A 19,592-nucleotide genomic window follows, 5' to 3' on the forward strand; every position below is an offset into this window, starting at 1 on the left:
TTCAATATCCCGTTTCACTGTGAAATAAAGGTTTACCTCCTGGGCAGTTTCTTTAGAAGCATTTGGCATGCGACATTTGCATAAGTCAGTTGTACTTCTTACCAGAGATAGCTCGTGGGCAACCATCTGGCCTTGGTTTTATGGGCAGTTTATTGTTATGATGCTTCTGATTTTTATGTAACAGTGGTCGGGAGGGGAGGAGCTTAGCAATCCCCTTATTTATCAGTGTACCTGGGGAGCTACTGTAATGCTTTGGGGTCCAATTATCTAGATTAGTCATCGCTTTGTCCTCAATTAGCCAAGTAATTGTATTCCCTTTACTGTAACCACGGAGGTCCAGCCTTTCCCCGTGTCTGCAGATGGCTTGATGGTGTGGAGGTGAGGCCGAGGTGCTCAGCATTAACCCATGCCTGGAGGGAATGATAGGAGACGTTGATGCTGTCATCAAAGTGGTCAAGGACAGCTTGCCTTGTTCTCTCCTCCTGTCCTAGGGTTAGAAAGGCCTAGAACCTTCCTTCTGCTCTTGTAAGCAGAGAGCGCTGCTTTCTCTCTGAAGCACATTGCTGTCTTTCTTGTCTTGTCTTTTCTTCCTTCCTTCCTTTCTCTTTTCTTTTCTTTTCTTTTCTTTTCTTTTCTTTTCTTTTCTTTTCCTTTCTCTCTCTCTCTCTCTCTCTCTCTCTCTCTCTCTTTCTCTCTCTTTCTTCCTTTTTTCTTTTTTTGAGACAGGGTTTCTCTATGTAACAGATCCCTGGCTATCCTGGACTCAATTTGTAGACCAGGCTGGCCTTGAACTCATAAAGATCTGCCTGCCTCTGCCTCCCAAGTGCTGGAATTAAATTTTTTGTCATTTTTATCCTGTGTTTCCTTCCTCCCACGGAACATTCTTTTGAGACCCCCTTATATTTTATTCATAGCAGTATCCTTGGCCTCTAGACCAGTTTCCAAACTTACACATTATATTTCAATCAGTCGATCAATCCATCAATCAGGTGGGTGTGCAGGAATGCATGCACGAATGTGTGTTTGAGTGTGTGTGAGTGTTTGAGTGTGTGTGTGTGCATGAGTGTGTGTGTGAGTGTGAATGTGTGTGTACAGGTATGGTGGCCAGATGTTGGGGTTCTTAGACTCTATTGATTGCCACCTTACTTTTTATGACAGCCTGTTAACGAACCCGGGGCTCAGATTTGAACTAAACTGGCTTCTGAGAACCTCCTGGCTCTGCTCCTTAGCAAATACTGGGGTCACAGGCATGGCCTGTGGTGCCTGACTTTCACTTGGGTCCTGGGGATCCAAATCCAGGTTCTTGGGCTTGTAAAGCCCAGACCCTCAATCTCAAAACTTTTAATGGGATTTTTTTTTTTTTAGCTTTCTAAAAATAATTATTTGAGTGAATATGTTTGAGAAACAAATAAGAAGGAAAATGAAGTTTTAAATTGTGTGAGCACACTGTGCCTGAAGAAGTAATTGGGAAAATGAACTGAAACTGTGAACAATTAGGAAAGCCTGCTCTGCAAGAAGTGTGATCTGACTGGAGTTGAAGAATCTGTAAAGTGTGAATAAATAGGATATGGAAGGGTGGTTTTTGTCTCTTGACTTTTTTAGGGTGTAGGGGGTCCAGAAATCAAACCCAGGGCTTCATGAATGCTGGACAAGGGTTTAAAGTCCCACCTTTAGCTGGAGGGCATCTCTAGTGTCCTATAGTGTCCTGAAGACAGATGTGGCCATGGGCATGTATAGATAGTGAGAAGCCTGGCTTAGCTGGTTCCCTTGTATTCTGAGATGGGAAAGACGTAGGAGGGCTGGGTCTGGGGCTGTGAGGGGAAGGAGAGGCTCCTCAGTACTGAGAGTGTGGGGTTTGGAGCCCAAAGGAGCCCGGCTTTCCTATCTGTCTGTTGTGACCTTGGTCAGTCTGCTTAACCTGTCTGTGATATCGTTTCCTCGCCTCTAACCGCGGGGAAATAACAACCAGATCTTTGTAAGAGTAAAGCAGTTAATGTGTCTATCCTGTTGGAAAGAGAGCCTTCCCCACTGGAAGTGCTGAGAGCCTTCGCACTGCTAGTGTCCCACAGGGAAAGGCATGAGTCACAGAAAGTGTGCACTTACAGAAAGGCCAAGATTCCAAGATGTTGGAGTGGAGCTTTTCAAGTGCCAAGTGTGCCCGGGCCAAGGGGAGGGCACAGAGGTCCTGAAGTCAGTACTGGAGACTGGCTGAGGGGGATGCTGGGGGGATGAAGGAGGAGGGGAACAGGAGGGATGGAGGAGGAGGGAGATGGGCAGGTGAGTAAGCTGTTTGGACTGGGTAGTAGCAAGGAGGGTGTCGCCCACTGTGAGAGTCAGCTAGGAGGGATGGAGGTCTGCACATTCTTGGACATATACCAGGCATTCGGGGACTGGAGAGGGACTGGTTACCTCCGTTGTCTCAGATAGGCAAGAACATGATATTTTCCCCTCATTCCTGTTATTCGTTCTCTGTCCTCGGAGCTGACACTGTGACCACATGAGAGGCTCCTGAGGGTGGTCCTGCTGAGTCAGTTCCACCGTGAGGGACTTTCCATGGATGGCCATGGGTGAGATTACGTTACAATAGCTGAATGGTATTATTTTACCATTATCTGGCTGCCTTTGGTGTGTGGTGTGTGTGTGTGTGTGTGTGTGTGTGTGTGTGGTGTGTATGAGGGTGTCTATGTGGTGTATGTGTGTGTGCTGTGTGTTTGTGTGGTAGGTATGTATGTGTGTGTGTGTGATGTGTGGTATGTGTGTATGTACGTATATTTGTGCGTGTGGTATGTGTATATGTGTGTGTGTGTGGTATGCATGTCTATCTATCTATCTATCTATCTATCTATCTATCTATCTATCTATCTATCTACATACATATATATGGTATGTGGGTGGTGTGTGTGTCTGGAGGCAGAGGAAGACACCAAGTATCCCACTTCATTATTCTCTACCTTATTCTGGTCAGCCTCTGGCTGAATCTGAAGCTTGCCTTGTTGTCTGTGTTAGACTGGCTGTCCAGCAAGCTGCCACCTGTCTCCACTCCCCCCCCTCCCCCCATGCTGGGATTGTAGTTGTGTGTGTGATCATGCCCAGCTTTCATGTTGTGCTGGGGATTGGAACTAGGGCCCACATGGGTCTGCAGCGAACGTTCTCGCCAACAGAGCCCCCTCCCCAGGCCCCCAAGCCCCATAGACTTCGTTTGTTTTTCTTTTCCTTTTTCTTTTTCTCTTTCTTTTCCCTTTTCTTTTTTTAACCTCTAAAGTTAAAGTGTTTAAGAAGAACCTAGAGTCAAGGAGTTTTTCTGTGAGAGCATTAAACTCATCGACATGACTGCCTATTTCTGGGACACATTGACCTGAAATTTTTCTCTGTGTTATTGGAAGAACTACAGCTTATGAATCCGAATTGTTCTTTCTGGGGGAAAAAGAAACCCGAACCCCAAGCCGTCATTTGAGCTAATGAGTGGTTGTTTTCCTTCTTTTGACCAAATTGAGACTATGATTAGGTTTAGTACCAAGACTGGTCAGAGGAGCCAGTGTGAAGTGTTAAAATGAAGGAGGATTGCTTGTTTTTCTCTGCGTGTTTACACAGCTCTCAGCAGGATTTGCCTTTTGGAAAACAGTGAGACATTCTGCCTGTCTTTATTGTTTCCCATAAGCACCAAAGTTATTTAGCTTTCTGATTGCTTATACTTGAAGGAGAGTGCCTTGTAAGATGCACTAGATTTTTTTTTTTCTAATATGAAAATGCATGCTATTTTTTTTAGAAGGGGAAAGGGGCTGGATGTGGCTGAGAGGTAGACCTCTTGGGCTGGGTGTGGCTCAGAGGTAAACCTCTTGGACTGGGTGGGGCTGGGAGATAGACCTTTTGAGCTAGGCGTGGCTCAAGGTAGACATCTTGGATTGGGTGTGGCTCAGGGGTAGACCACTTGTCTGTGGTGTTCAGTGGTAGCCCTCCTGCCTAGCATGCATATGTTCTGCTTTTGCTACCTAGTGCTCCACTGAACGGGAGGGAATTCTCTTGGCTCATGTATGCAACCTCTCATGTTAACCAGTGTGTGAATTTGAACAATTCTAAGAACGTTCTGGGCAGCCTGACTCATTCTTCATACTCACTCTGTATGGAGGAGCATCTGCCTATGGGATGCTTCCTTCTAAGCATGGAAGCTACCGGGATAAGGTGGTGTCTTGCATCTAATTGGCTTGGTGGGTTGTTTGTGTTCTTAGAAATGTGAGACATGCCACTGAGAATGTATTCTTCCCAAATATGAATTTTACCGTGTGTGGTGGTTTGAATACGCTTGACCCACGGGGCCTGGTACTGTTAGGAGGTGTGGCCTTGTTGGAGAAAGTGTGTCACTGTGGGTGTGGGCTTTGAAGCCCCACCCAGTGAGGAAGAGTCAGTTTCTCCTGGCTGCAGTCAGATCAAAGTGTAGAACTGTAAGGTCCTCCTGTACCACACCTGCCTGGATGCTGCCATGCTCCTTCCTTGATGATAATGGACTGAACCTCTGAACCTGTAAGCCAGCCCCAGTTAAATGTTGTCCTTATAAGAGTTGCCTTGGTCACGGTGCCTGTTCACAGCAGTAAAACCCTAACTTAGGCATCATGAGTTTATTTTTTAAAGCGAAGCAATTAATCAACTAATTAATTTAGTGGTGATGGTAATTGAACCAGACCCTCGTTTATGCCAGGCAAGTGATCTAACACAAAGCTCTGTAACCTCAACCAGTAGAATTTGAAAACTTTTAATTACCCCCCCCAGCACCGTGTGTGTGTGTGTGTGTGTGTGTGTGTGTGTGTGTGTGTGTGTGTGTGTGTATGCCTTAGCATGCTGGCGGAGGTCAGAATACAGATCATTGGTGTCAGTTCTGTCTTTCAACCATGTGGGTCCTTAGATACTCAACTCAGGTCGTCAGCCTTAGCTGCAAGCATCTTACCCCCATCCCGATCCCACCCCGAGCCACCTTGTTGGCCTTGGAAGTGCGTTTTAAGGTGAGGAAAGACAGGAGTAAGGTGATGTCATATTGAGTGGTCTCCCTTAAAAAGCTGTCCCCATCCCCTGATGCGTGAATGTTCCCCTTTTCAGACATATAGATAGCCAAGTGAGGGATTTCCTGGCAAGGCGATGATACTAGATGGTCTGATTGGGCCCTCAATCTAGTAAGAAGTATGCTTGCTGCCACACAAGAATCCCAATGGTTTTAAGATCAAGCAAATTGGTACTTCAATAGCAGATTACACACACACACACACACACACACACACACACACACACACACACATATATATATAATATAAAATTTGGTTTGATTGAGTTTGCAGTGCATTTTTATGTGGCAAACTTTTGATTTCAAGAACTCATGGATACAGTAATGAAACTGTTCCTAAGTGTAAAGGAGAAGGTGAGAACTATTCTGGTGAACTTGTGGCAACAGCTCACAGCTCACAGCATGTTTCAGTCTTAAAGGTTACCTTCAGACAGAAACGGGCCTCTTCTGTAGGTTACGATTTCTTTTCCATATAAGACAGACCTTCCCTCCATTTCTTTAAAAAACAATTTTAAAGATCATTGTATTTATTTTATGTGTGTGTGTGTGTGTGTGTGTGTTTGCACCGTGCTTACCTGGTGCCCTCTAAGGTCACAGGGAGGTATGGGCTCTCTAGGAACTAGAGTTAAGGATGCTTGTGTGCCATGATGTGGATGCTGACTGGGAACAGGGTCTCCTACCACAGCAGCAAGTGTTCTTAACCACCAAGCCCTTTCTCCAGCCTCTTCCTCTGTCTCTTGTGTCTTTTAAGGCCCATGGCATTAACTCACAAATCCTGTTTAAACAGGGAAGAGGCAGTCTGTCAAAAAATGAAGGTTTTAGTTGAATAAATTATAAACCAAGTTTATACAGTTTAGAGCAAATGGGGTTTTTTATTTTTTGCCACTCTGAATAATTCTGATCAAAGCATTTTTGACATAAATTAGATTAGAAATCTTGATTCCATTTATTGTAATTATACAAACATGGTTAAAATGCTACAGGAGGTCAGAAACATATATATTTTTTATTGTTTTATGATCTGATCCTTTTTCAGGATAAAGTGGTTTAAAATTTCACATTTATGTACCTATGTACTCTGATATTTTTGCCACAGATTTCCAAACATTACACAGTTATCTTAAGGGAAAAAAATCTCTGAAAAGAAGCAGGTGTGAGGGAGTCATAGTCTCTGCACCCTAGTTGTTAGCTGACCGTGTTATCTGGTTTCTCAATGGCAATTCCTTTCCCTTCTGAAAATGAGGTTCAATTGTTCTCCAACCCTACCGGCACCTGGGGTGAAGTGTGGCTGGGTCTCCCCCTCACCCCAGCCACAGCTACTAAACACACACACACACACACACACACACACACACACACACACACACACGTACCCGCCATTTTCCAATAAGGCATAGCTATAAGGAGATGCAGACTTTGGGAAGGTGACACTAGCCATTCCCGCTGAGCCTGCTTGGATGTGCACCCGCAGTGAGCCCAGCAGGGAGAGGCTCTTCTGGTACCCAGAGCCTGGTGCAATCAGGGTTGAAGCGGATTGAGATTTCCTGATAGCTGATTGAAGTGGGTGCCGATTACACAACATGCTGAGTTGTTGTTTTTTGTTTGTTTGTTTGTTTTAAAGAATTTGGCTACTACGCTTTGCCTTCCAAGCCTGCCCCGTCTGTGCAGGGTGCCCCCATTCTCTAGACACTGGAACATAATGATTTGGTGACACTGGAGAGACGCCTTCCGGTTCGGTGCTGAGCCATTCCTGGGATGTAGCACTCGGCTTTGGGATGCCCCCTCCCCCCCGGTCCCCCCCCCCCAGGTCTGTGATTGCGCCTTGTGCTCTTCAGCAACTGTGGCCTCAAGATGAGTTTTCTGTATTAGAGATTCTGTGAATCAAAGTTTCTCCCACCTCTGGATGTCCCCTCCCCACCACACAAGGAACAAGAGTCCACTCCCTCTCCGGCTTCCCGTGAATGAAACTAAGGAGAATATTATTTCTTTCTGGTCTTTCTTCTAGATCCTCTGCTTGTTTCAACTCTGAAAACGACTCTTTTTTTGAGGCACTGATTGTTTATCATTTATTCGTACTACCAAAAAAATCCTCTCACTGGTTGTTTATTTTTTTGTTTTATAATTTTTTAGGTGTTTTGTATGTTTAATTTTAGGGTGGTGTAAAGGATTTTAAATTCCAAAGTATCTGTCTCTGCCTGCTTGACTCCCTGCCTGCCTGCCTCCTGCCTGCCTGTCTCCTCTGCACACACGCAAGCACGCACACACGCACGTGCACACTTTATGGAGGGAACTGAACTTGGGTTCAGCCTGGTCCAGTCTTCTTAATTACTCACCCACTTCGTAAGCATGCCTTCCCTCCTTTCTCTGGAACACTGTGACCATTTTCATTCCCTTTGAGAAGGACAGTCTTTTTGCCCTTGTTTGATTCCAGAGGGGAAATGAGGTTTCACATGGTATAGGATGGCATAATGTCTTAGCTAATAAAGGTAGGAGCCCCGCTCCCAGGCTTTCAGATAGAGGTGGACGCAGAGCACAGAAGATCTGTGAAGAGCCCTGGGCTGTGTTTGGTCTGTGGTGGTAAGGGGAAGGGGCTAGACTCAAGAGAAAATAGACTCAGAGTGTGCATGCACGCACAAGTTCACACACACACGCGCACACACACACACACACACACACACACACACACGCACGCACGCACGCACGCACGCACGCACGCACGCACGCACGCACGCACGCACGCATATTCCATCTAGGAATTTCCGATCTGTTTAGGTACTGGGTATAGTTTTTACAAGTACGATCACACCAATACAAATGTTTTTCTTTCCCCTCTAGGTCCAACAGGAGCAGTTAAAGACACGTGAGTACTTGACATTTTGGTATTATAACCTCTGTCTCTGAGAAAAGCTGTTTTTAGTGGTTCTGACTTTTAGGAGTCTAGGTGTGGCTGACAAGACACAGGAGACTTTCTGTGCTGTGCGCTTGTAAATGTTACCATTTGATTGACAGCTAAGCTACTATTTGAAGGCTTTTACCATTTGCAACGTTTCCTGTTAGCCCTTCAGTTACTCTGGCATGCTAGCTTAGAGTGTTTAATAAGAAAGAATCTGTTTCTCTTTCCACCCCAACCTGTGCAGAGATTGAGTTAGCCACAGTGGTCATAGGGGAGCCTGACACGTGGGGCCTGGGACCCTTCTGTGTCTCAAAACTGTCCAGGGAGGAAGCTGGAGCCGAGCCTACACTCATTGATTTCTGTGGCAATAACTCGATATTCCTAGATACTCAGGGAAATGGCGTGGCCGTTTTCTGCAGCATGAGGGGATCTTCCTGAATGTCCTGTGTTGGAAAGGCAACCCCAGACCCCTCTGTTGATACTTTGAGCTTTTTGGAGGTAATTTGGGTTCATGGGGTCATGATGGCAGAGCCCCCATGATGGCATTAGTGGATTTCTAAGAAGGGGAAGAGAGACCAAACAAGTGTGTTTGCTTGTGTCTCCATGGCCTCTGCCGTATGCTGGCACAGCACGAAGGCCCCTAGCAGACGCAGAGTGTGTGCCACATTGGTCTTCACAGCCTCCAGAGCCACAGCCCAAATATCCTCTATCCTTTGCCGAATTCCCGGTCTCAGGTGTTTTGTTATAGCCATAGAAACTGTATCAAGACATCCTTCCTTATAACCCAGGTTGAACTAAACGGTAGCCTGAGGATTTCCTAATCAGGCGTCTCTACCGGAGGTTTCCTATGCTCAAGGATATCGTCCGTGTCTCCATGCCATCCCTCTGCATTCTATCTGTAATCTAGATCTAATAAGGCCTGTATAGGAGCCCATGATCTCAGGAGTTTCTAGTCACTGAGCTGTGGTAGTTTGATTTCTGTTGCTGTGATAAAAATACCCTGATAAAAACAATGTATAGGAGAAAGGGAAGATATGGCCGCAGGAGGGGAAGGCAGGCGGTTGGATCTGGAACCTGCCTGACCACATTGCATCAGCTCTCAGAAAGTAGAACCGGAAGTGAGCGGGAGGGCACAACCCCCCAGGCTGGCGCTTCCTCCAGTAAGGCTCCACCTCCTAAAAGTTCCGAAACCTTCCCAAACAGCATCCCCAGTTAGGGACCACATGTGCAAACACGTGGACCCCTAGGGGACACTTCAGGCATCACATTCAAACCATAACCATGGAGGTTGGGATTAACCCTTCCTGTCCCCCACTAGTTAGATGCTGAGGCCATATGGTGTCAAGAGAGCATGAAAAGATCTGGCACTTACTTGGTGAGGCTTTCTGGGGAGAGCGAGAGTTGCACCCAAAGTGGTCTGCTTAGATTGGTTGGGGGATGGGCATGCCTTTGGTTTGTATCACAGTTGGGTAATGGGTTAGGGCAAGGGATCTTCCACAAGGATGGGGCTGGACCTTACAGGGAAGGCAGGCTTTTGTACAGCTTGTGTGGCTATCAGGCTGAAGGGGGAGCGGGGAGAATCTGAGTGCTGTCAGTGCTCCAGTATTAAAAATAGAAACAGACTCTTTTTTTTTTTAAAGTCACAAAGAAGAATTCAGAGAAGACTACAGTGTTGCAAAGGTTTCAGGGAACTAAATAACCATTTCAAGTGACAGTTTTGGGGACAAAAGCAGTAATCACTTGCTTCAAATTCCTGATGGAGCTCTTGAGTTTCCAGTGGTTTCTGGAATGGCTCTGAACACACTTCTGCCCTTGTAAACTGTGTATTAAGTGAAGTGGCCGTTTTAAGTGGCGTTTATTATAATAAAGTAAAATTCTTTAAACCGAAAACTGTTGAGGACGCTGGATGTCCTGCGGTATAAGATATGGAGCCAAAATGTAGTATGGGTTTTTATTTTTGCTTGATAGGTTATTCTTTACATTTCAAATGTTATCCCCTTTCCCGGTTCTCCCTCTGCAAACTGTGGGTATACATGTGTGTGTGTGTGTTGTGTGTGTGTTGTGTGTGTGCGCGCACACACGCACACATGACGATGCACAAGTGCCAGTCCGAATACAACTTGTAGTAGCTCGTTCTCGCCTTGTACCATGTCAGCCTTGAGGATCAAACTCAGGTCATCAGGTTTATCTGTAAGCACCTTTACCCACTGAGCCATCTCGCTGACCCAAGATTTGACTTCTTAGGTAAAAAAATAAATAAGCACGCCTATCTCATGAGTGAACCAATTTCTCTTATCTTTAACATGTGGAAAAGTTTGATGAGCTTTAAAAATAAATTTCTTCAAAATGTATTAGAATTGTGTCTGGGGTGCTAACTCCTGGGGTTATGTGATAGCTCAGTGAGTAAAGGTGCTTGCAGGCAAACCTCATGACTCTGGTTCGATCCTCAGGGCTGACTTTTGGAACATGGAGGGGACAAGCTACTACACATGGGGGAGGAAGGAGGCACTGAGGTGTTAGGAAGTTGGAGCCACAGAGGAAGGCCATCATGTGGGGCACTGGGAAGGGGAGGGCTTGCATAACCAGGCTGTGGTAGATGCAGTCAGTGTGTTGAATGGGGAAGGAAGAGAAGGAACCAGGAGGAGGGTGCCACAGTCTCTGACTTGAGCCAAGGATGGGGATGGTGGATGCTCTGAAGAGGACGATGCGCTGGCTTGGATATCACCACATCCCTCCCCTGGGGACGGTGGTTTCAGCTGAGCGTACTGAGAAATACTGAGTCAAACTGAAAGGAGAAACACGTTAAAAATACCTATTTCCACTCTAGAAGAGAATTGGAGTAGAGAATGCCAGAATGGATATTTATAGGCCTGAAATCCCAGCTACTGGAGCAGCTGAGGCAGAGAGATGGCAAGTTCAAGGCCAGCTTGGGCAAGTTAGTGAGAACCAGCCTCAAAGGCAGGTTGAAGCTGTAGTCTCCTGTTAAATGTGGTTCCTCACATGCATAAGGCTTCAGTCCTGATACCACCAAAACAAACAAACAAACAATCAATCAAAAAAGCAGGAAGATCATGAAAAACTGGAAAGCACAGAATATTATCATCATCATCACCATCACCACCATCATCATCATCATCATCGTTAGTTTTCCGAGACAGGGTTTCACTGTATTGCCCTGGCTGTCCTAGAACTAGCTCTGTAGACCAGACTAACCTCACAGAGATCCTCCTGCCTCTGCCTCCTGAGTGCTGGGATTAAAGTCGAGCACCACTACTGCCCAGCTAAGAATACTATTTTCTATTTTTAAGAGAACGAAACCAGCTGTGATCTGACTACCAGAGGCAGTGGAACAGTTAAAGTTTTTGTTAGCGTTTCGGCCTGATTGTGGTCCTGTGTGGCTTTTGATGTCGAAGCTGGAGGTTGTCTATGCTGAGGGAGAGAGTAATTGATAGAAGTAGACCCTAGAACAGGTTTGAAGGGTTAAAACACAAACCCCCGAAATGTGCGAGTCTGGGGAAAGGGCCTCTAGAGAGTTAATCTCCCTGAAGCAGACCTGTGTATGGATGTAAGCTCTGTACCGGCTCCAGGCCTCCATAAATCATGGTGTAATGACAGAGAACTCGTACTTGTAATTCATTTGGCTGATTCACACAGTCTTTGCAAAGATCAAATGTCCTTTTTTTCTTTTAATTTCAGTGAATTTTCTGAGCTTCTTGGCAACAGTAGGTTGTGTAGGGGTATTTTGGTTTGCCATGGTGAACCAAACTTTGTTCATTTTGAAACAAACAAACAAACAAAGGAATCCATTGACAGTGTTGGTGGAAAGACCCCCGCGGTTTGGCCCCAGTCACGGCTAGACGCAGTGATCAGATCCAGGAAGCTGCTCCTCCCTGCTCGCCTGTTGCAGACAGCTGTCCCAGGTCATGGTGGAGGTGGCTGCTCAGTACCTATTAGCTTAGCCACTGTGGGAACAGACTTTCCTTTAGTTTCATCGGGGACCCCCAGCAAGGTCCCCTCTCCCACAGTGAGGAGACCTTGCTTGCTCTGCATATGGAATTCTCATTGGCCAAGGCCAGTTCATGTGTTTGATTTGGGAACCAATCATATAGCCTCATTTAACCACATGGTCAAGTCTGGGTGCGTGGTGGTTTCTCTAATGAAATTTGGTGGTGGTGGTGGGGCAGTTAAACGTTAGGGCCAACTTCGTCTCACTATCTGTCATTTTTCATATTTTAAAAATATTGATTAAAGCACGGTGGTGGTGGTGAAACACACCTTTAATCCCAGCACTCGGGAGGAGACAGGAGGATCTCTGAGTTCAAGACTGTCCTACAGAGTTCCAGGACAGCCTTGGTCATGCAGAGAACTCTGTCTTGAAAAACAAAACAAAACAAAACAACAATATGAGTGTGTGTGCATGCACATACACACACACACACACACACACACACACATAGTGTGTGTTTATTAGTGCACATATTAATTACGTATGTTTCCTTATTACACTTTCATACATGTATATGATACATTTTGAAAATATTAATCTCCTATTCCCTGTGTAAGAACCTAAGAATTTTGATTTTTAAAGATTAAGCATTATTTGTGAGAATATGTTTCAAAGAAGACACTATTAAATAAGTTAACTCAAATTTAATGTTTGTCTTTGAAAACAAAGTAAGAAAAATCATAGCCTTCAGGTTTAAACAAGATAATTGAAATACTTCTTTCACTTAAAACTTGGAGTGACATTTCATTAGGATTCTTTTTTTTTTTTTGACAAAGCTATTTTATTGCCATAAAAGGTAATGAATGGAGAGAAAAATATCCAGAAAAACACATTGACAAGCAACCTTAAAAATGAAATTGTGAACAAGACAGCAGTAATGTACATAAAATACATAAAATGTACAGTCAGGGTTCTGTATAGTGACAGAACTTATAGGCAGAACTTATTTAATATCTATATATGTGTGTGTATATATACATATATACATATATACATATATATATATATATATATACATACATACATAGATATGATTTAATAAAATTACTTATAATCCAACAATGGCTATGAAAAAAGTCCAAAGAATGCAGTAGTTGCTCAGCCTATGAGGCTGGACATCTCAGCCAGTCTTGAGTAGAGACTGGAATCCTGAAGACGTAGGCTTCAATGCCAGTGAAGGAATGGACTTGCTAGCATGGTTTGCTTATCCTGCTTTCTTATATCATCCAGGACCATGCGCTCTGAGGGTGGAATGGGGATATGAGGTAGCTCCTCCCATAGCAGGTAGAACTCCTGCTTCAATTATGAGTCAAGAAAATGCCCCCACAGGCTTGCCCACTGGCCAATCAGGTGGGGACATAGTCGTGGTTGAGGGTGCTCTTCTCAAGTGACTCTAGCTTGGGTTGAAAGACCCTAGTGGGGAGACTCCCCACTCAAGTCCCGAGATGGCGCGCACCCGAGGAATCACAAGAGACAGTCTTGATGCAAACACATGAGGCAGTTTAATGACGGAGCTCTGGGCTGACACATATCTCACGCAGCAGACAGAGGAGTCAACCCTAAGGCTCAAAAGTTAGGGGTTTATATAGGAAAGGAGTGGTGGGGAATAGGGGAAATTGGTGCAGTTGCACACAATTGGGCAGTTTAAACATCAGCAAGCAGTATGTGCGGGTCGGGACAGTAACTCTAAAGGGAGGGTGTTTATCTTTGTTGGCAGAGCATCTGGTTAAACTCAAACTATATCAGAAGGAGACCAGGCCAGGTGGCCCATTACCCATCTGAGCTTGTCCGGAGATTGTCCTTGCATGCCTCTCTTATCTTAATGGCTAGTTGGTTCCTGGGATGACTTACAGCCTTTGTGTTGCCCGACTCTCTTATCTTTATGGCTTTAAGTCTGTAAACCTTCAGACTAGGGCCTTGAATAAACCTTATGACTAGGGCTTTGAATAAAGTTTTCTTTCTTTTAGGGTCAAGTTGACCAAACACTAGGAGGCACAACAGTGTCCTGCCATTCTCCATAAAGGTGTAAATTTATTTGTCATTTTAAAAAATAATTTAAAACTCCATGATTTATGTAATGGCTAAAGAAAGAGAGAGATAGAGAGAGAAAAGGAAGAACAGAGGTGCTCAAACTGTGAGACGAGAGGTTGAATGGATGGTGTTCATGGGTTTAAAGCTGGTGATAGAGATACTTTAGGTAAGAGCCAGAATCTTTAGTGCTTTTGGAGTTTTTATAGCAGGGGCAGCCTCCAAAGAGGAGCGTTTCTGAGAGTTGATGGAATTTGCCCTGTATGCAGTACAGTGGGGAGCTTAGGAGCTCACTGGCTCCAGTCTCCTGTTTGGAGATGCTGGGATTTTTGAAAACAAGCTGTGTGTCTTTGATGCTTTGCGCAGACTTGGTATAACAGGGGGAAAGATAAGGATTCTGAAGGTCAGGAGGCAGCATATTCCTGCCTTGATTGTAGCAGTTCCTAGCTCCACCCCTGGCTGCAGAGAATGTTGGAGACACCAGTGGAAAGGGATACAATATAGCCCTTCATCCCCCTCCTCTGAGCAGAGGTTGAAAGTACCTGCTTTGAAATCGATGATCCTTGTGCTTTTCAGGAAAAAAAAATGCGGCTGTTCTGGGTCAAGGGGCTTGTCCAGGTACTGGGTCAAGGGGCTCAACCATGTACTGTGTCAAGGGGCTCGTCCAGGTAAAGAACAAGAATTAGAGCAGCTGGGAGAAGGTTTGAAATTTTGAACAAATGAATCAGATTGCAGAAGAATAATTGAGTTGGAAATCATCCTATAACTGTTTGGTAGACTTGGTCTGAACCACAGTGTTGGTTACATTTCTCCCGACTGCAACAAAACCCCTGACATAAATAGCTGCGAGGAAAGACTGATTTTGGCAGAGCTTCAGGCCCTCATGGGCAGAAGGCCATGGCAGAAGGAGGGTGGGGCAGAGCCTCTTCAAATCCCCAGGAAGCAGTGACCACCTTTAGCCAGCTAGCCTTACATCTTAAAGTTTCCACAGCCTCCAGAAATTTCGCCACCAGTCAGGACAGGGCAGGGCAGGGCACAGGAGTTTAAAACCCAAGCCTGGGGGCCGGGGGGGACAATTTCAGACTCAAACCGTAGCACTGCTCTGAAGAGCTGGAGGCCCTGTTAAAAAAATTCTAAAGGAAGTGAAATGATTAGGTTTATATGTGGAGAATTATTCTATTATAATAGCAAGTATGATTTGGAAGCAAATATATTGTTAATTAATAAGCCTGTTCCAGCTGGGTGTTGGTTAATGCCTTCACCACCATGCTCCAGAAGTAACGGAGGCAGAGAGTTTGAGGCTAGCCTGGGCTACCATGTGAGACTTTGTCTAAAACAAAGAAAGAAACAAACAATATCACCCCCCGCAAAAAAAACCCTCCCCTGCAATGAAACAAAAACCAATTTCAATAGACTCTCATAAAAAATAAAATATAGACAAGAGGATGGAGTGCTGGATCTGGCAGCTTCCAGATTAGATTTGTACTGTTTACACATTGAGCCTCCTGGGTGGCACCCTCGCAGGGATGGGGCAGGCGCAGGCACTGGGTTGTTTTTCTGCTTCTCAGAGTGGCTCTGTAAGAAGAACTTTATATTTAGAGCATTTTTTTCTCTTGATGAGTAAGGAAAAAGGGCATTATGATTTTGCCACGTAAATATGTTTGTTCCGGGAGGTGGGGGCAGGTTTCAGGCAAACTGAAGCTGGGAGGAATTAGAAAGTGTTCATTGGAACAGCCACTGTGTCTAGTGGTTTGCTGTCAGTATTTGGTTTGGAACATGCCATGGTTTTGTGATTTTAACCCTCAAAGGGTTATTTGGTCATTTAGGGTGGTTTGTTCAACCCCAAAGCTGAGAAAATATAATGATGAAGATATATTGATTACCCCATAGTATTGGTGAAGAAAAATGATGTTTGTGCACACACACACATAGTTCTTGGATTGAACCTAGGACTTTACATGTCCTAGGGAAGCTGAGTTATAGCTCAACCCCTCTTCTCATTTTTAATTTTGAGACAGTGTCTTAATAAGTAGCCCAGGCTGGACTTGAACTTGTAATCCTCGAGCCTCAGTCTTTCTTTTAAGTAGCCAGGATCATTTGGCCTGCTTATAGTTTACATTGGATGGATTAATGTTAAATAAGTTTTTTGCTTTGTCAACGTGCTAGTTGTCGATAGAATGAAAATCACAGTGTAAAATAATTGAAAGATTTTGTTGTATAGGTGGTTATTTTGAAATGGTCATGTACAAGATACAGTATTGAAAAGCTGGGTGGAGAGCCCACCCTTTGTTGAGCCACCACAGGCCGTGGTCAGTTGGGAAGTGGTCCATCTTCTAGAGGCCAGACTTAAAAGCAAATAGAGGTCATTTATGGCTCAGAGGACGTTCAGTATCTGGACCACATAGGAAAGTCTACAAGGTGAGGATGAGGCAGAAAGGTGACTCATTATCTGCAGCCTCTGGATCAATGTATGATTGACTCAGAGATGGCAAAGAAGAACACCGTGCTGGTTTGGGCGAGCTCACAGGAAGTAGCTACAGGCGGATCAATAGGTACTGCCTATAATCTTAGATGCAATGATGGCCTTGGTACCTGTGTGTTCTCAAATACTCCCCCTCTCTGGGTCGCTCTCTCTCTTCCTAAAAGGCACCCTACTCTGCTGAGTGAATCATGTCTCACCCCTAAACGGAGGATGCACCCACAATCCCAAGACATTGAAAGCAGGAGGGGTTTTATTAACAGCGGACTGCCTTTAGTAATATCTGCTTTTGCAAACATTCTCCTTGGCGTTGTGATCAGAGTTCTGGGAGTTTGTGATCTCAGTCTTGGAGATTATTATACTCGGTGGGTGGCTTTAACCTTGACATCTTTTTCCTTGAAAACCTGTTCTTTGGTGAAAGGAGCTAAGTCTTTGCTGATAAAGACAGACCTCATTTCAATGACTTTCTCAGTGTGGTTTATAAACTTGCTTCTTAATGGTTAATGGCTGATTCTTTGGAAAGGTTTCTGAGGTTTAGAACTTTTTAGACATGCCTCATAAAATGATTAGCAATATTTCAGTCGTATATTTTTTAAATATTAAACCACATTTCACATAGTTTTCAAACGGTGGGAATGACCAAAAAAAAAAAAAAAAAAGAGAGAGAGACACAATCTTGCTACCAGGAGGAGTCCTGCTCCCTCTGAGAAAGACAAGTGAGTCACACATCTTATTCTTTAACTTACTGGTTGATGTGCCACTATGGAAGGAAGCGGTGACTCGTTAAAACTCATGTCAAGCTCTAGGTGTTTCTGCTCTTGAGACCAGAGAGCTGAGTCATCCTGGGTGCAGCTGTGGAATCACACCAAATGCAGCTCATGGTTCCGGTCCCTTCCCCTGCCTCCCTCTTTCTCTTGCTAACTGGCCTCTCCATATATTGGCTTTGAAGCATTCATGACCAATAATAGTTAACGTGAATTTGTATCATTAGCCGGCTAAGGGGTGATGAGCTCCATTCAAATACCCACCTTTCTGGGCCTTTAACATTAGTTAAAGATGGCAGGCGAGACGGCCTGCTGATGAAGGCACACTGGTCACTGTGGCTGAGGACCCCCGCCTGGTCCCGGGGACCCACATGGTAGAGGGAGAGAACTGCCTCCTGTAAGTTGTCCCCTGACCTCTTGGCCACACCAGGACACGCATGTGCACATATGCACACACATACATAAAAAGGCAATAAATTTTTTTCTAAGTTCTTAAAGGACTTCCGCTTGGACCCCCAACCATCTCTCCTCCTTCCCTCTGTGTTTAGCTGTCCGTGGGAGAGAGAAGTCAAGGTAGGCTTGTTGCATACAGTCAGTAAGCCATGTTAGTTGGGAATGTGGCATACCCAGTGGAGACTGTGTAGTGTGGAAAGCCCTGCAAATGTCTGGGTTAAATCAGCAGTATGAAAACCCCAACCCCCAAAAATCTACCAGCACAGACAAACAAGAGCTCCCAAACACTGTTTCGTGGGCAGGCCTTGGATTTAGTTCGGCGCTGCAGCGGTGTCTCGCAGCTGTTTGGGCTCTGGTTAGATAAGAGAGAGACAGCTGTTGTAGCCTTTCCGATTTTTTAAATCCTCTCTCAAGAGTGCTAGATGGGTCTAAGCTAGAACATGTGAAATTAACGAGGAAGAGCTGGGTTTCTCGCTCCATGTTGCCAGCCAGCAGCTTCTCTTCTCTGGCAGGGCTTTAAGCAGCCATAGCTCCTAATGGTAAGTGTCTACCTGGGTCCCTCACCTGGTGGGGCTTGCCTTGCTTGGAGTGCTGAGCAGCTGCTCGAATGTACTTAGAGTTCTTAGATTTAAAAGATGCCACATTAGCTAGAGAGCCACAGAGGTGGGAGGAGCTGAGATCCCAAAATAAGAATGGATCTGTGAGCTCTGCAGGCCAAGCACACAGGAATTCGCACTGCCAGATAACCACCGGGGTTTCAGAGTTACCCTAAACGGTGAAGCCTGGAGAACATGGGTGGGAATGAAGCCTTAGGACACACAACTAAATAGGAGAAAGGTGTGTCGGAACTAGACTTGGCTTATTAACCCTGATGTGATTAACAGCATCCAGATCTGGTAAATTTAGAATTTAAGGCTACCACTTTACTTAGTTTGGCTGTCAAAATCAAGACCCTGGGCAGGGAGGTTCATGCTGGGGTTGCTCCTGGTCTCTCCCTTCTTTATCTCTTGGTGGGGTCCACAGAATAGAGCCTGTCACTAAGGTGAAGGAAAAGGCAGGGAAGTACGTGAGCAAGGGGAGGGGCTCCAGGAAGCTCTGGGATAGTGTCTTATAGACAGGAGAGTGTGTCACTGATGGCTGTGGTGGTGTCCCAGATGAGCTGTCCACAAAAGGTAGAACTTAACCTCCAGGTCAGTGTGAAAGCTTAATAACGGGCTTCACAGTGGTAAGGAACCACGAAGATGCTGTAACCTGGAGCAAGCTTTGATGACAGCTTGTTCACCAGAGGCTTCCAGGGATTAATTAGAAGCACAGCTCTCTAAATGCTAAGTATCTCTGTCTCTCTAGATATATTTATTTATTTATATTATTTTTATTATAGTAAGACATACCAAAAACAACAACAACAATACCCCAAAACTCCAAACCCCTCCTGTAGACCAGAAGAAGCCCAATTAGGGTCACCACAACAGGAAAGGCACAACCTTGACCCAAGTCCCTCCTGGTGAAGGGAAGGCCAGCTTGCTTCAAGGAAGCCTTCAGCACTGCTGGAGGATACCCGCCTGGGAGAAGTGCCTCAGAGTCTCCCACACTCACACATTTGTGTGTACTTGCTGAAGTGGCCATGCCCAGAGAAAACGGCAGGAACTCGACCTGAGAGAGAGAGAGAGAGAGAGAGAGAGAGAGAGAGAGAGAGAGAGAGACCCAGCTCCTGACTCTAAGTTGGTATTAAGTCCAGAGGACCTGTTGCCCACCATTCCCAGAGTGGCTTGTGTAGTCCTATCAAGAAAATGGAATTTAGCTGGGCGTGGTGGCGCACGCCTTTAATCCCAGCACTTAGGAGGCAGAGGCAGGCGGATTTCTGAGTTCGAGGCCAGCCTGGTCTACAAAGTGAGTTCCAGGACAGCCAGGGCTACACA

General features: G+C 45.2%; 1 protein-coding gene across 2 annotated transcripts in view; it reads left to right on the forward strand.

The window, feature by feature from the left end:
* The window catches only part of C10H12orf75 (chromosome 10 C12orf75 homolog), a 43,011-nt gene that overhangs the window by 7,083 nt on the left and 16,336 nt on the right, over positions 1-19,592 (forward strand). For both annotated transcript variants that reach the window (XM_021175114.1, XM_021175113.2), the window contains exon 2: positions 7,886-7,910. In XM_021175114.1, coding sequence (XP_021030773.1) covers positions 7,886-7,910 — 25 coding nt within the window. The remainder of the gene's footprint in view (positions 1-7,885; positions 7,911-19,592) is intronic.

This window comes from Mus caroli, chromosome 10 (genome assembly GCF_900094665.2).
Source record: "Mus caroli chromosome 10, CAROLI_EIJ_v1.1, whole genome shotgun sequence".
NCBI lineage: Eukaryota > Metazoa > Chordata > Mammalia > Rodentia > Muridae > Mus > Mus caroli.